Source organism: Macaca nemestrina, chromosome 5 (genome assembly GCF_043159975.1).
Source record: "Macaca nemestrina isolate mMacNem1 chromosome 5, mMacNem.hap1, whole genome shotgun sequence".
In the NCBI taxonomy this organism is placed as follows: Eukaryota; Metazoa; Chordata; class Mammalia; order Primates; family Cercopithecidae; genus Macaca; species Macaca nemestrina.
This window is the reverse complement of record NC_092129.1, coordinates 11,612,516-11,627,570: the sequence shown is the minus strand read 5'-3', so window position 1 is coordinate 11,627,570 and position 15,055 is coordinate 11,612,516. Positions and strand designations below refer to the sequence as shown.

At 46.7% G+C, this 15,055-nt stretch overlaps 1 protein-coding gene across 1 annotated transcript in view; it reads left to right on the top strand.

Annotated features, from left to right (window-relative positions):
* The first annotated feature begins 24 nt into the window (after positions 1-24).
* LOC105492011 (insulin like growth factor 2 receptor) overlaps positions 25-15,055 on the top strand; it is a 135,079-nt gene continuing 120,048 nt past the window's right edge. The window contains exon 1 of the mRNA XM_071096247.1: positions 25-188. Within this exon, the coding sequence (XP_070952348.1) occupies positions 40-188 (149 nt within the window). The 5' untranslated portion in view covers positions 25-39. The remainder of the gene's footprint in view (positions 189-15,055) is intronic.

The window sequence follows — 15,055 nt, the reverse complement described above, 5'->3', positions numbered from 1 at the left end:
ATCAACCTGGCGCCCGCCGTGCAGCCTGTGCCCGGCGCGATGGGGGCCGCCGCCGGCCGGAGCTCCCACCTGGGGCCCGCGCCCGCCGGCCGCCCGCAGCGCTCTCTGCTCCTGCTGCAGCTGCTGCTGCTCGTCGCGGCACCGGGGGCCACGCAGGCCGAGGCCGCCCCGTTCCCCGAGCTGTGCAGGTGGGTGGCCCACCCGGACGCAGGCTCCGCTCGCGGTGCCCGGGGCGAACGGCCAGCGTGGGGGGCGGGGAGCGCTCGAGGAGCTCCTGGGGTCTCCAAGTCGCCTCCGGTCCGCGCCGGGTCCGCCCCGTTCCCAAGGGAAAGTTGCCTGCGTGGTGTCCGGGAGCCCCACCGGGTCCCGTGCGCGGGCGGGGGGCGCGGGGGGCGCGGGGGCACACGCGGTCCTGGCGTTCCTGGAGTCCCGCGGCCGGCCACTTGTGGCTGTCACTGAGTCGGGGGCGGCTTTGTGCGGAGTGGCCGCCCCCGGCCCTCGGGGTCGGCGGCTGCCCTCGCGCGGCCGGGTGTCCGGGAAAGTTGGAGGCAGGAACTCCACTTCGCTTTGTTCCCGCTGCGCGTTTGCATCAGAGTTTCGCCAGCGGGGCACCGTGAGGCCCCTTGGTGTGGAGAGGCTCACCGGGGCGTCGGAGCCCGCAGGAATGGTCCTGGAGTTGAGTGTTTGTGGTTTCATTTGCTGATTGATTTCCCCCCGTGGGCTCATTTTCTCTTTAAAGTAGTTTTTTTTGTTTGTTTGTTTAGCAGGCGGTGACTTTTGTCTTCTTTAGATTGGGGGCAGGGGGGTGTCCTCCAGTGTGAGCTCTCAAGACTTGACCCTTCACTTTTCTGAGCCCAACTTCCTGCCTCGTTGCTCACATGATGTCATTGTCTCCGGGGCGGATTATTCTAGTGGATCTTGCTCTGGGAACCATGATTGTATAACCCATCAGTCCCCTCGAGGGCTGTGCATGTCCCGCAGCTGCCAGCAGTCCAGGACCTGGGGAACTTCGAATTTCAGGAATTTTCTGACCATTCTTTTCTGGAATGTTTAGGGTGATGGAAAATTCAGCTTTTATTTACTTTTTTTAAACTTTGGTAAAAAGGAAACAAGATGAAAAGTTCTGAACAGACAAGTTTCTCCCTTGGCAATAACAAGTTGCTTTTCAGAATGAAACAAAGTTGAGCCTACTTTGGGCTGAACGTGGAGTTTGTGGTAGGGTTTATGGGGGTTCTTATTTTTCCTTTGCATCAGAGAGAGTTTTATTAGCACCCCTGTGTTCAGAACATGCAGAAATTATTCTAAGGAGGGTGAGGCTGATCTCACAATAGAAACTCTTTGGAAAGGCCCGTATTTTTTATTCTCGCTTTTTTGGAAGGGGAAGGGTGGATGGAGGGAGAGTTTGTGACAGTGTAGTTTATAGACCAGTTAGCTACCCTAAGATACATAGTTACTCCAGTAACTAGCACGATACAGAGAAATGGTGGCAACTTAAACCAGCTCAGGCTGAGACCAACATTTGGAGGAAGGCATTTTGGAATACTGGCTTCTGTGACCAAAAATAAGTTAACTCGCCTGGGCGTGGTGGCTCATGCCTGGAATCCAGCACTTTGGAAGGCCGAGGTGGGCGGGTCACTTGAGTCTAGGAGTTGGAGGCCAACCTGGGCAACATGGCGAAACCCCGTCTCTACAAAAAATATGAAAATGAGGGCCGGGCGCGGTGGCACACTCCTGTACTCCCAGCTAAGGGAGGCTGAGGTGGTAGGATAGCGTTAGCCTCGGAGGTCGAGGCTGCAGTGAGTTGTGATCGAGTCGAGTTGCGCTCTAGTCTGGGCGACAGCGCAAGGCCCTGTATTAAAAATAAAGAAATAAATACAATGAGAAATTAACCCAGCTGACTTAGTGAAGTTGAAGTCTTGGTCCTGTTAACAAATTGAAATTTGTTTCTTCACAGTTAAGATTAAGGTTGGCTTCAAGGTCAGACTGATGATACTTTGGCGGATTAATGGGGCCCTTACTTTTGCATTAGTTTAGTCATGGCAGTGTCTTGAACCTGTGTTCACGAACCTCGTCTCCAGGTGGAACACGACCTCTTGGTCCAGTAGGAATGGACTTTGTATCTTAACGTTTTTCTGGCCACTGTCACATGTGGGCATACTTAGCAAATGCCGAAGAGGTTTCTGAGGTTGATGTGCATTGTGAATATAATAAGATGTGCCCTTTGTAGTCTTAGAATACCTTCAAAGTTGTGTGTAATTTTTCTGCCAGATTTTCTTAGGACAGCAAACCTGCCAGTCATTTCAGAGATGGATTTTCACCCACCTCTTTCCCTGTTACTTCCCTGTAGTTGCACATGCAGACTTCTTCATAGCCACTTGCAGTCTCTACTTTAAACCCAACGTGTGCAAAGTGAACTTCCTGTCTGTGCCTGTTTTATAATTTTTTGAAGCAGGGTCTCACGGCGTTGACCGGGCGTGAGTGCAGTGGTGCAGTCATAGCTCACTGCAGTTGTGAATTCCTGGGCTCAGGCAGTCCTTCCGCCTCAGCCTTCTGTGTAGCTGGGATTACAGGTGCATGCCACCCCGCTTGGCTTATTATTATTATTTTTTAAATTTTTAATAGAGATGAAGTCTTGCTGTGTTGCTCAGGCTGGCCTCGAACTCTTGTCCTCAAGCAATCTTCCTGTCTCAGCCTCCCAAAGTGTTGGGATTACAGGCGTGAGCCACCATGTCTGGTTTATATTCCTGTTTTAAATTGATACCTCTCCTTAAATACTTTTTGAAAACTTTTTTTTCTTGGGACAGGGGAGGTGTCAGTCATCTGTACTTTTATGAGATAAAATTGGCTAAAATTTCCTTAAATGTAGCATGTAGTTGAGGAATAGGAAAGTAAGTCGATTTTCTTTTTTAATTTGATACAAAAAATTCTACGAAGTGTCACCAAAGTGTGATGTGTTAAGCTACATTTTAATTTTGTTCCTGGGCATCAGTTTGCTGAAGTGTGAATAATTCTGCCAGGTCTCCAGTGTGAGCATGAAAAGTTGAGTCCTACAAATGTCCCCATTTGTTTTTGCTGCTTGGTCACATGGAGGCAGTCCCAAATGTACAGAAGGATCACATTCCAAATGTTTGTATATTGATCGTTTCAAACGTGGAATGCGTTTTTCCATTGATAGTATTCTTGTTCATTGTTGTATGGTCCCCAGAAAGTCATTATCCTTGCAAAGGTTTTGGAGCGCCCAGACACCATATGGCTTTAACAGAATTCTAGCCGTAAATTCTCATTGTCTCTAAAAGATGGAGTTGGATTTCCAGGAAAACAACCTCTCCTCCCAAGCCCAGCTCTCTAGAATCTAGAGAGAATATTTTTCTTCTGCAGTCGCTTAGACCAACAAGAGGTACATCCGGGCCTGCCTCAGGGGTGCCTGCCAGGCACCTTGTGGGGGCAAAGCGTCAAGGTGACCTTTGGCTCTAAGCACTCCTGGGATGGGGTGCAGTTCCTGGTGCAGTTAGTAATTGGGAGGGATGAAGGAGACAGCACCGTTTCAGCAGCAGCTTTCACTGTGTCCACGCATGTGGAGGGGCCTGCCCTCTGTGAGTTGTGCATTGAACAGTCAGGCACAACAAAGGCAAGTTTCCCCAAGTGTATCTGGCTTGAAGCAGTGCTTTAAATAAGTGCTTGGTTTTTGGAGAGACTCAGCAAAGTGTTAACTGTCAAGTGGATTACTGTGCCAGGTGATCCCTGTGCTGAGTTAGAAGTTAATGATTCTTATGTAGGTATTTCTTGGGAGGTGATATGCTAGTACAAAGTTAGTAGAAAATGTGTTTCCTGAGGCTAGTGTGATAGGCTGTGGGACTGGCCTGTGGAGAAGACTTGGGGCAGGAAGGAGTGTCTGAAGGTCAGTGGGGGCAGGAACAATAGAGCAAGAAGAGAGGGCATTCAGGAGGAGAGGAGCAGAGGCCAGGCCATGCAAAACCAGCAACAGTGTCTAAAGTGACCTCAGCTTGTCAGTAGCTTTACTTATTACCATATGCTTTAAACTTTGTAAAATGTCATATTACATACGTAATACGCACGTTTCCAGCCTTCAGTTAGGCATTAAGATGCTTAATGGGTGAGGTCTTAACAGTGTGCATTAATGATAAAATAATGCATTGGGATGGCTAGATTTAGGTAGTTAAGAACTTTAAAATTTATACAGAACAAGTTTTCCCCAAATTGTTTAGGTATAAATGCTAGAAAGTTTTTACTATGTTGAGGACAAGAGAATAACGAAGCCAGCTGGGAGTTGAGGTTGGTTTAGTTACTGTCTCTAAGGAGATTTTTTTTTTCCCCTGTAATTTTTCCAAAGGAATAATGCTTATATGTCTAATTTGGGCCACATGTTAAACCTGGATCACATCCATTTGTGTGTGTGCATTTCTTTCAACGATAAGTGTATGTGGATGCCTAAGGTTGTTAATTATGGTTACATTAGATCTCATGGATTAATTCTCAGAATGGCATCCTGGCAGATTCCCAGGAAATGAGTGCCTGAGTTGGGCCTCGTATCTTTTATCAGCATTTTATATATAGAGAGATTTTTAAAAGATGGGGCTGAGAGAAATAATTGAGATGTTCCCTTCTCTATTTTGATCTTGGTATATGAACTATTGTATTGGGGAGAGAGTTGAGCAGGCTCTAGAACTGAGCCTAGTGGCAGAGAGCAGCTCATCACTTTGAGGTGCTGTTCTTTTTCTTCTTCCTTTTCTTCTTTTGATTGTCCTAGCCATGGAGAGTTCTTGCTAATGCCCTAGCTGGTCGTGAATGGTGTGTGAGGAGGTGGACGTGGCTGTTTGACTTTATGGGAACCGCCAAACTGTAATGCCGAATTACCATTTTGCAATTCCACCAGTGATGTATGAGAGTTCCAGTTCTACATCCTTGTCAACACCTGCCAGTCTTAATTTTAGCCTTTCAAGTGGAGTTGTAGTGGTATCTCAGCGTGGCTTCCGTTTTCACCTCTCTGCTGACTCATCACCGTTTTCACCTCTCTGCTGACTCATCACCGTTTTCACCTCTCTGCTGACTCATCAAGTTGAGCAAGAAAGGAACATCCTTTCTTGTATTTATTGGAGTCCTGGGTGATGTTCACCATCATCACGTGCTTACTGTTGGGTATTTTTTGCAGCGTCCTTTAAAAATCATATTTTGCCCGTTTTACCCCTTAAAAATTGTTTTTGGGGTCTTCTCCCTATTGAGTTGTAAGAGTTCCTCATGTCTTCTGGGTACAAGTTCTTTCTTAGATATGAGTAAGGTGTGAGTAGTATGAGTATTTTCTCTTAGTCTTTGCTTTGCCTTTAAATTTTCACAGTGCTATCCTTTGAAGAACAGATTTTTAAAAAATTTGATGGACTGTAACTCTTTGTGGTTTGTGCTTTTGGTAGCTTAAGAAATCAACCCTAGAACTAGTAACATTTGACCTGGGGAATTTTTTGAGGACTGTCCTGGGCATTGTAGGATGTCAGCCAGCATTCCTGGCCTCTACCCACTAGATACCAAGACTACACTCCACCACTCCCTCTCCCCCAGTGGTGACAAATAAAAATGTCTCCAGATATATCAAAGGCCCTGGAGGGGATGGGGCAAAATCACACCCAATTCAGAACCACTGGCCTACCCCAAGGTCTCAAAGATTTTTTCCTATGACTGCCCCTAGAAGTTTTATAGTTTTAACTGTGATTCCTTAACTCTAGGATCAATTTTTTAAATTTAATTTTTATATATGATGTTTCCAGAAAACTCAAACCATATTTTTCCTTTGCTCTCATTCCATGACAACAGTCATTAACACAGAAGACTTCTGTGATCAAATGTGTGGTGGTTTTCCCCGGGCACCAAGCAGTGACCCCTGGCCGATTCAATTCCCGACCCTGTCTACCTGGAGATAGTGTCAGATGCCACAGGTTTGGGGCTCAGTTCCCAAGACTGCTCCCCAACCCACACCAGTCGCAAGTCCAGGCCTCGGGAACTTCTGACCAACTGGCTTCAATTTGGGATTCCCACAGTGCCTCTTTGGGTCTGATTAATTTGCTAGAGTGACTCACAGAACTTAGGAAACACTAAACATAAGCTGATGATTGGCAGTTTGTAAGGATATTACAATGGATACGGATGAAGAGATGTGTAGGGTGAGGTATGGGGGAAGGGGTGCGGAGCCTCCGTGACCTCCCTGGCTCACTACCCTCTAGGAACTGCCGTGCATTCAACGATTTGGAAGCTCCCCCAACCCAGTTTTTATGGAAACTTTAGGAGGTCAGCATTTCTTCTCCCAGGGTATAGGGTTGGGACCCTCACTGGGGAGGATCTTAAGACCCACAGTCTGAAAGTGGGGAAGATGAGAGTCCTGCCTTGGGGCAGGTGGAAGGAGGGGCAGGTGGAGAGATTGTTTCCTGAGGCCTGACATGCCCGACATTATAGCAAAAGACCGACACAAGGACTGCGGGAGTTAGGAGCCAGGAACCAGATTGGGAAAAAATACATACATACATACATATATGTATATACACGCACACATACATATATAAATAACGCCACAAAAAGGGTGAAAGTTTATTTTTTTTTTGCATGAATATATCCAGTTCTGTTTACTAATACTTTATGAAATGTGCTTACAGCTCTGTTTTTAAGTGAGATTGGGCTACAGTTTTTTTGCTCTGCCGTTCTTGACAGATTTTGTTATCAATAATATGTTTGCTTTGTGGAAGGAGCTAGTTAGCTTTTAGTATTTTCGTATGTGGTGAAACAGTTTGTATATAAGATGGACATTTTCTGTTTCTTAAAGTGTGGTAGAACTCACCAGTAAAACTATCTGGGCCTGGTGCTCTTAGGTGGAATATCATTGGGGAGGACTTTTGATTATGGTTTCAGTTTTATCTAGTTTATTTTTCTATTCAGATTTTCTACTTTTTCTTGGGCCAATTTTGGTAATCTCTGTTTTCCTAGAAAATTGTCATTGTAATTATGTATTCATATATAAATAAGTAGCATGCTACTGTCATATTTTTGATACTCTATAGCTCTAGGTAAATTTTAAAAATTCCTAATGTTTACTTATGTACTTTTTTTTCTTAATTATATTTACTAAAGACTTATTTACCTTTTTAAAGTCTTTGCAAAAGAACTAGTGTTTTGTTTTTTCATCATCTTTTCACCATTTATTTGCAATTTTATTAATTTATCCACTCAGTAACTTCTACATCATTTTCCTGTTTCTAGTTTGAATTGAATGCTTAGCTCTTTTATTTTAAATCATTTTGCATAATTAAGAAATATATTTAAAGCTTCATGTTTCTTTCTGTGGAGTACCATACCGCTCTCATGGATTCTGATACTTTTTTTTTTTTTTTTTTCCCATATTTCAATTCTGTGTATTTCCTTTTTGGACTCAAAAGTTCTATCTGTTTCAACTTCTGGACCCACTAAATTTTTAGATTTTTATTTTTTTCAGGTCAATAAACTTTGGGGGTTTTTAATTTAGGTTTTCCATTGTGCTGGTAAATGTGGTGGCACTTACTGACATTTCCCTTGTGGCCTAACACCTAGTCAAGTTGGGAGTGTATTATGTGTTTGGAAAAAATGTTCTCTGTTTGGGTCAAAGTTACTCATGGTGCTGTTCAGCTTTTCTTTGCCCTAACTCTTCTTTGGTTTGTCTGTTGCTTTTATTATTTGTATCTGGCTGCCGCTGTGGACAGGCACGTAGACAGATATCGTTTGCTGCTGTCGCCCAGCTTACCGGTTCTCCTGTGGTTCAGATGCTCTTCTGCTTCCCTGTTGTCTTTTGTTGCAGGATCTCAGTTGATCTGTAGTCACAGCTGCCTGTTCTTTCTACATGGACGCTGTAGCTTCTGTCAACCCTCTGAAGATCTCTCTTAAAGTTCTGTTCTGATTGCCCTATTCATTCTTTTTCCTTGGGTCCAGTTTCTTTGGTTTGAGTTTGTCACCATGATTGCGTGGTGCTGGTGACCTTGCAGTGATAAGTGCCTCCTGACTGTGCTCTCTGCAGTGGGTCTCCACCCGGCCTTGGCTGCCTCTTTGCGCAGCTGCATAGGGTAGGGCTGGGAGCAGTTGTTGGAATTTGGCTGCAAATTGTTTTTGGGGAGACTGGGGGATGGGCAGGATGTGCCTCTGTGGCTGGTCTTGGCGCCTTAGGTCCTTTCCACCCTCTTGATGTCACCCCTAAGCGCCATTCCTGCCAAGAGACAGCTGCTAAACCCCTGTTGATTGCTGCTGGCAGCGTGTGGCCTGAGATGGGGGATCTGGATTGTTGAGTCGGCTGTGTCCAATCACTTCTTTTTTCTGGATCTCATTTTCCTCCTCAAGAGAGGTGGGACTTAGTTTTCTTTCCCTCTTTCCTGCTTGAAAGCCTCTCATTAGGGAGTTAGTTTTGGAAGTCACTTTCCTGGGTTTGAATCCAGACTTCTCCCCTCACAGGCCTTGGGCAAGTCACCGAACCTTCAAGGTCTTCCTTTCCGTGTGTGTCCCGTCAGGATGCTAACTGTGTTTGTAGGCTAGGTGTGGGATGCTAACCATGTTGTAGGCTAGGTGTGGGAATTGGGAGACATTTGAATGCCTGGCACGTCTTCGGTGTTCATCGGTGCTGTAGTGGTAGCAGTTGCTTTATCTGTAAGTTACAGATGCTGCCTTACATCAGGGATTTATTTTTATAACCTGTTTCTTGACCTGCCGGCACTCTCCATTAGTGTCTTGGGGTTTCTGCCTCAACCAGACAGCATTTCTTCATCGTCAGTTTCATGATCGGCATTCCATATAAGCTTCCTCATGAGAAAGAAAGATTTCCACTGTTTAAAATTTAAAGTTTTAAAACCACGGGATTCCATGATTTCCAGGTCCATTTTGCATCCCAAATTCTGCAGTTCTGAGGTTTGCAGCCTTGAGGAGTCCTTACCGACTCGGATTCCCCTGAACAATGATAACTCGAGGTGTGGAGTTTGGGTGGAGGCCGGGGGTCACCCTCCTTCCTGTGGCGGTTTGGTCCCAGGCTGGGCTGGGAGCAAGGGGGCTGTTGTGGTTCCAGGGCATGAAGAGCCGTCCTCCCTGTTTCCCTGTGGTCGGATCAGGAAGTCCCAGCTAACTTCTGCACATGGGTGCTGTTGTAAGTGGGAACGGAAGTGTCCAGACCAGCGGCTTGGATGTGAAGTGCTTCATAAATTCTACCTTGCTGTGCAACTTAAAAAAAAAGTATGGTGGCTTAGGTTTTCGAGGTGCCCAAAGCAATGCGTCATAAGCCTATTTTTGTCTCCATGTTAGCCAGGGCAGGGGGGCACTTCCCTGTGAATCCTCCAGGGTGGGGAAAATCCCAGGCGCTCTGTGAACCTGGCTCTTCAGCCAGCTGCAGACCTGTGGTGGGAGTTTTCTTTTTCCTTTTGTGTGCTTTTCGATCCCCTGGGCTGCAACCATTGTTCAGTACATCTGGAGGGTAAGTTGTCCAGGATGAAGCAGCAGATCCCAGGAGTGTCATCCTTCACAGGGAGGGGTGTGGGAAGTGAGGGAGGTGGTGGAAGCACTGGCCCAAGCTCTGTTTTCAGGAATGTGTGACAGCGAAAACTGGCCTTTGTTTTGCAGTTTGAGTTGCCTGTGGGCTGTGGCCTAGAGGGAAGGTCAGGAGGGTCTTGCAGTCAGGGCTGCCACCTTCTTCATGCCTGCTCTGTCCTGGGAGGAGGTCAGAGCTCCTTCAGAGCGGACCCACCACTGGATTTTGAGTGTGTGTAAAATTACCTCGTTGCCATCTGCACGGTTATCTCGACTCCAGAATCAGTTATACATTTTAAAACAGCTGTTTAGTACTTAAAAAACTCCCCCAACACTCCCTGCACCCCACTGTGGCCTGCAAATAGAGTGCCAAGCCACCAGAATAGAAGCGCTAAAGAAGTGGGTTTCCTAGAAGTGGCAAGTCTGAGACTCCAGTGAGTCAACCTCATTGTTCCCCTGAGGCACCCTCCCTCCACCTGGTCTCTGCTCTTGAAGTGCGTCAGTTATGCCAGCACTTCTCTCTTTTCTTTTCTGTCTTTTTAGAGTCACCCCTTTAGAGTGACAGGCAGCGTGAGCTCATGGCCTTGACTTTGCTGGACCTGCAGAGGGAGAGGAGAGCTGGTGGCAGAGTCAGGGGTGGGGCCCCGAGGATGGGGCCATTTTATAGGAGAGTCCACTGTCCCCAGGCCTTTCTGTAAGAGGCTGGAAGTGAGGGAGTGAACCAGGCACGCGGATTAGGGGCCTACGTGTCAGACCCGGAGGGAAGCATGTCTGACTTGGTTGAGAGGCAGCCAAGGGTGCAGCGTGGCTGAGTGGGCTGAGTCACTGGGAGATTGGAGGGAGGGGCCAGAGAGTGTGGGGGACTAGCTGTGGCCAGGTCACAGGGGCTGTGGGACTTTGGGCTCCCTCTGGGTAAAAACCAGAGCCCTTGCGGATTTCAGTAGATGGGTCGATTGAAAGGCACATGGAAGGTTCCATTGCTTGGATTGCCTCAGGGAGCTGCGAGATCCCTAGATAAGGGTTGCAGTTTAGCAAGGCAGCTGCCTTTCCTCTTCAGGTTGCCTTTAGGCTGCGATGGAGATAGCCTGAGCTCTGGAGGAGGACTAGCCTCTTTCTAACATGGACTTGGCCACTTTGTGAATTTGTGACCTGAGGCAAGGTCACGTACCTCTCACTAGGACCTCACTAGGCTGTCAGTTCTGTGTCTCCAAGAAGGTGGAGAGGGAGCCTAGCTGGGTGTTAAGCAGCTGGGTGTTAAGCAGCCCCAGCTGGGTGTTAGGCTTTGCGGAGCCTCTGCCGTCTGATGTTTGGCCCCAGCATCTTCAAAGCAGGGGCCTTTCTCCTGTGTCCCCCTGATTGGCGTTTGTGAGGAACCACCGCCTGGCAGTGGCCTCACTGGCATTGTGGGCCACCCAGCTGAGCGGACAGCCGGCGAGTTTTCTAGAAAGGCCCACCTTCCCTTGTAGTTCGCACACTCCAGGAAAGACCCTGGGTCTGGGAGGGTTTTTTGGGACCTTGGTGACAGGGAGAGTAGGGGGCTGAATATTAAGGTCTGAATTCTGCGGTGGGGGCTGGGTTGTTCTTAAAGGCGGTTGAACTCAGACATCCACATGGTGAAGCAGGGGGTTTAGCCCATCTACAACTCTTCTTTATATATGAGGAGGGAAGTATGAGACCGCCCAGGTAATTGCTCTTATTGGAAGAAAATCATCACGGAGCAGGGCTTAGAGTTGAAATACTGGCCTGCATCCTCTACCGTTGAGTTGATCTGAGCCAAGGCTAGCAGAGAGAGGGCGGCCATTTTTCTGGTAGCTTTCTGTTGTGGAGGGCACTTGCCCACCTCCTGGGAATGCCACGCCCTGGCGTGTTTGCACGGGTCCTGTTTCCCCTGCTGCTCTCCTGCTGGAAGCTCTGAACTCACCTGTCTCTGCTGTGGATGGTGCAGGGCGGGCAGGCCCAGAGTGCCATGCCTGTCCTGAGAAGTCCCAGGAGGCAGTTGAGTGTGTGCGTGTGTGAGTACACAAGTGTGTGAGTGCAAGCGTGTGTGTGTGAGTGTGTGTGTGAGTGTTTGTCTGAGTGCGTGTGTCTCTGTCTTCATTAGCTCCGCGGAGATTCCTCCGGACAGGGGCCTGCCCGGCTCTCCCTCCCGTTCTTTGCCAGTGTCATGTGACAGTCCTTTCAGAGGGCACCGCCCCCAGCCAACTCACCTTTTTTTGTAAACTTAGTTTTTAAGCCGTCCAGATCTCTCTCTGGATTCAAATGAAAGCTTTAGATCATAGTCTGTCTCAAAAACTCTCTGTTTCTGGTGGTGGTTTTTCCCTCACAGCGTCCTTGAGGGCTAGCTGAGTTTTGTCGAGGAAGTTGAGCTGGGAGAGACTGTGGCTCACGCAGCCTGTTGGTCAGCTGGGGCAGGAATCTGGCCCAGTCTGTGCATGGCACGTTTCTTAGGGTAGCCAGGAGAATTCTCCCCTGTCTATTCTAGGTGACCTCTGTTACGCAGTCCCCATTGCCTGCCCCCGTTCTGTGGGCTCTGACGTTGACTTAGATGCCATGTTTGACTTAGAGCTTCTAACCGGATCCCTCTCTAGGCACCGGGCTTCCTTCCAGACCCTGCATACCTCTCAGGGAAAACCAAAGGCTGACGTCTGGCACTTCCCTGCTTCTCTTTATTTGTATTTGTCAGCCCTGTATCTTTGTCCACAGCTTTGTGGGTTTGATAGAATAGGAAGTGAAGTACTTCCTATATAAGCCCTGGCCATGCTGTGTCAAACTCATGTGCTTCCCCAGCCTTTATTTTGGGGTACGAGTCTTCGTGCAAATCAGATTGTTTCTGTTTTAGTGTAGGCAATAGAAAGTTGTTGACGACAGTGTTTACCTCACATTCTTGACATTCTGCTGCCAGGGTCTGGTGTGGGAACCTGGCCTCCTTGCTCCTCTTCCCTGCTGTTTTTTCCCTTCCTCCTTAGTTTAGGAGACTGGTCTGGATTTCTGAAGGTGATGGTGCTAGATATGTATGATCTGAAACACTGTCTGATACTGATAAGGGGCAGTAGTGAGCCAGGTGATTTCTTGAATATTCTGTGAGAGGACTTGCATGCATGTCAAAAGTAGGAAAATGTTTTTTGGATGTTCAGGTTGGAAACACTTCACATTCTCTTTGTCTCCAAGGTGTTAGATTTGTTCCTTGCTGTAGCCTCAGAGAAATATTTCTCTAGCTAGTGACCACTATCTTGTTACGTGAATTTCACTTATGTGTCACCAACTGGGTTTTTGTCTTCTAAGGAAACCAAATTACAGATTCACACATGCCTACTTATATTATTACTGATCCCATCCTGCCTTGATCTTGCTTTATGTGTTGATTATTAATTGCAGGCCAGTAATAAAATGTTTAATAGTTACATGACAATTAGCATAACCCCAAGATTGACAGGAACTGAGGAAACTAAGATATATTTTAAAAGAGTTTGGCTTTATGGCAATAAATGAGGAAGGGACAGAGTGATACTTCATGGAGATGTTTTGTGTTGAAAGGAAACCCAGTTTTCTAAGATTTGTTTTCTTTTAAGAAATTGAGGATACCATATATTTTGATCATAGAATTTTACATACTTTAGACGCTAGCTATTTTTAAAAGGAAAGAACTCCAAATTACATCTCGCAAGCTATTGTGGTTTTGTAAGCATTCGGTGATGGCATATATGAAAACTCGGAGAGCTGTCATGTTAAGACACCAATGTCAGTTTAAAGATATTCTATATCTGTATCCCTATGACATAGTATTTTGAATTTTTTATTTTTCATTTTTGGACAGACGTTTAGAACTCACTCAGTGAAGCTGGCGCTCCATCTCTCTGTTTTAAGCTTTTTGAACTCCAGGCAACTGTGTCGGCCTGGAGTTAGATTCACTTCTTCATTGCTGCCCCTCGATTGGTTTCGTCTTGACCAGGGTGGGTTTTGAATGCGGCCCTTGCTGGAACAGTAGCAGGAAAGTAGAAACACCTTCCTGTCTCTGGGTTGGCTGACAGTCTGTTACTTGTGTGCTTCCTTCTAATTGGTAATCTGCCAGCACCTTTCAGGATATTATGAAATTCCAAGCAAATGAGGTTAAAATGGGACCTCTGTGCTTCTGAACAGGCGTGAACTGACTGCAGTTCTCCAGGATGGTTTCAGCAGAAGCAGTGAGATTCCAGTCAGGAGCAGAACTGTATCTGAGCTTTCTTTATGGGAAAGATTCCGACGGTGTACTTGGTTTATATGGTTAAATTAATTGTCCTTGTTAAATTTAAAAAATAGGGTATGTTTCAACCACAGACTTTGCTTTAAAAGCAGACATCTTCTAAAGTCATTTGCCTTGTGTGTGACTTCTGCTGCTCCCTGTTTCCTGCTGGGCCTGATGGGTTGATTGTAGAATGTTTCTGAGTTGTGGATAACACTCACTGTTGGACTCTGCTGAGCCGAGTAGTCTGATTAAAGGAGAGTGTGCATCTGAGTTGAGGAAGACAATATAGATGTGGTCCCTGTTTGTGGAGTTCACAAGCTTCTTGTATAGAAATAGCAAGGACAGTGCAGCCAGTGGGAAGGAGCCGACTGAAGGAATTGGTATTATTTCCATGGAAACCAGTTGGGTATGGGAAGAGAGGTTGTGGAAGGCAATGCTCTGGTGTTTGGCAATTCACACTGTGCAGAAGAGAAAGCAGAAGTGGACTGGGAGTATAGAGTAGCAGAAGTTTAAGCTTGGGGAAGAAGTTGAGCAAGAAAGCATATGATCTGTTGATAGCGTGATGTCATGATGGGGTCTGAATCTTTGGACAGTTCACAGCTTTTTCATAGAGGCTGTCCTCAGATGGGTTCAACCACTCTTAGAATTCTGCCTTTATTATTCAAGTAGTGTCCATGACATGCAAAATGAGAAGAGAAGCGTTTTGGCCAATGACGGACTGCCTAAACTACTGTCTGCATAAATGACCTTGGTCCTAGAAGATTATGATGAAGCTGAACAATTCCTATCACCTAGTGATGCTGTAGCCGTTGTAACGCCATAGCACAACGCATTAGTCACATGTTTGTGGTAATACTGCTGTACACGAACCCACTGCGCTACCAGTCTTATAAAAGCGTCCAGTCAGGTCCTAGGCCTTTACATCCACTCACTCACTGGCTCACCCAGAGCCACTTCCAGTCCTGCAGGCTCCGTTCATCCTAAGTGCCCTAGGCAAGCGTGCCATTTCAATCTTTCATACCGTATTTTTCTGCGCCTCTTCTGTGTTTAAGTATGTATCATGTAGTGCAGTTGCCTGCGGTATTCAATGCAGCATCATGCTGTGCGGGTTTGTAGCCTGGGAACAATAGGACATACCCTATAGCCTAGGTTTGTAGGAGGTGACACCATCTATGTGTGTGCAGATACACTCAGTGATGTTTGTGCAGTGACAGAATTGCCTCATGACACATTTCTGACAGTGTATCCCCATCATTAAGTGAGTGACTGTAAACCAGTCCCCCCATCAGCAGTTACACTTCC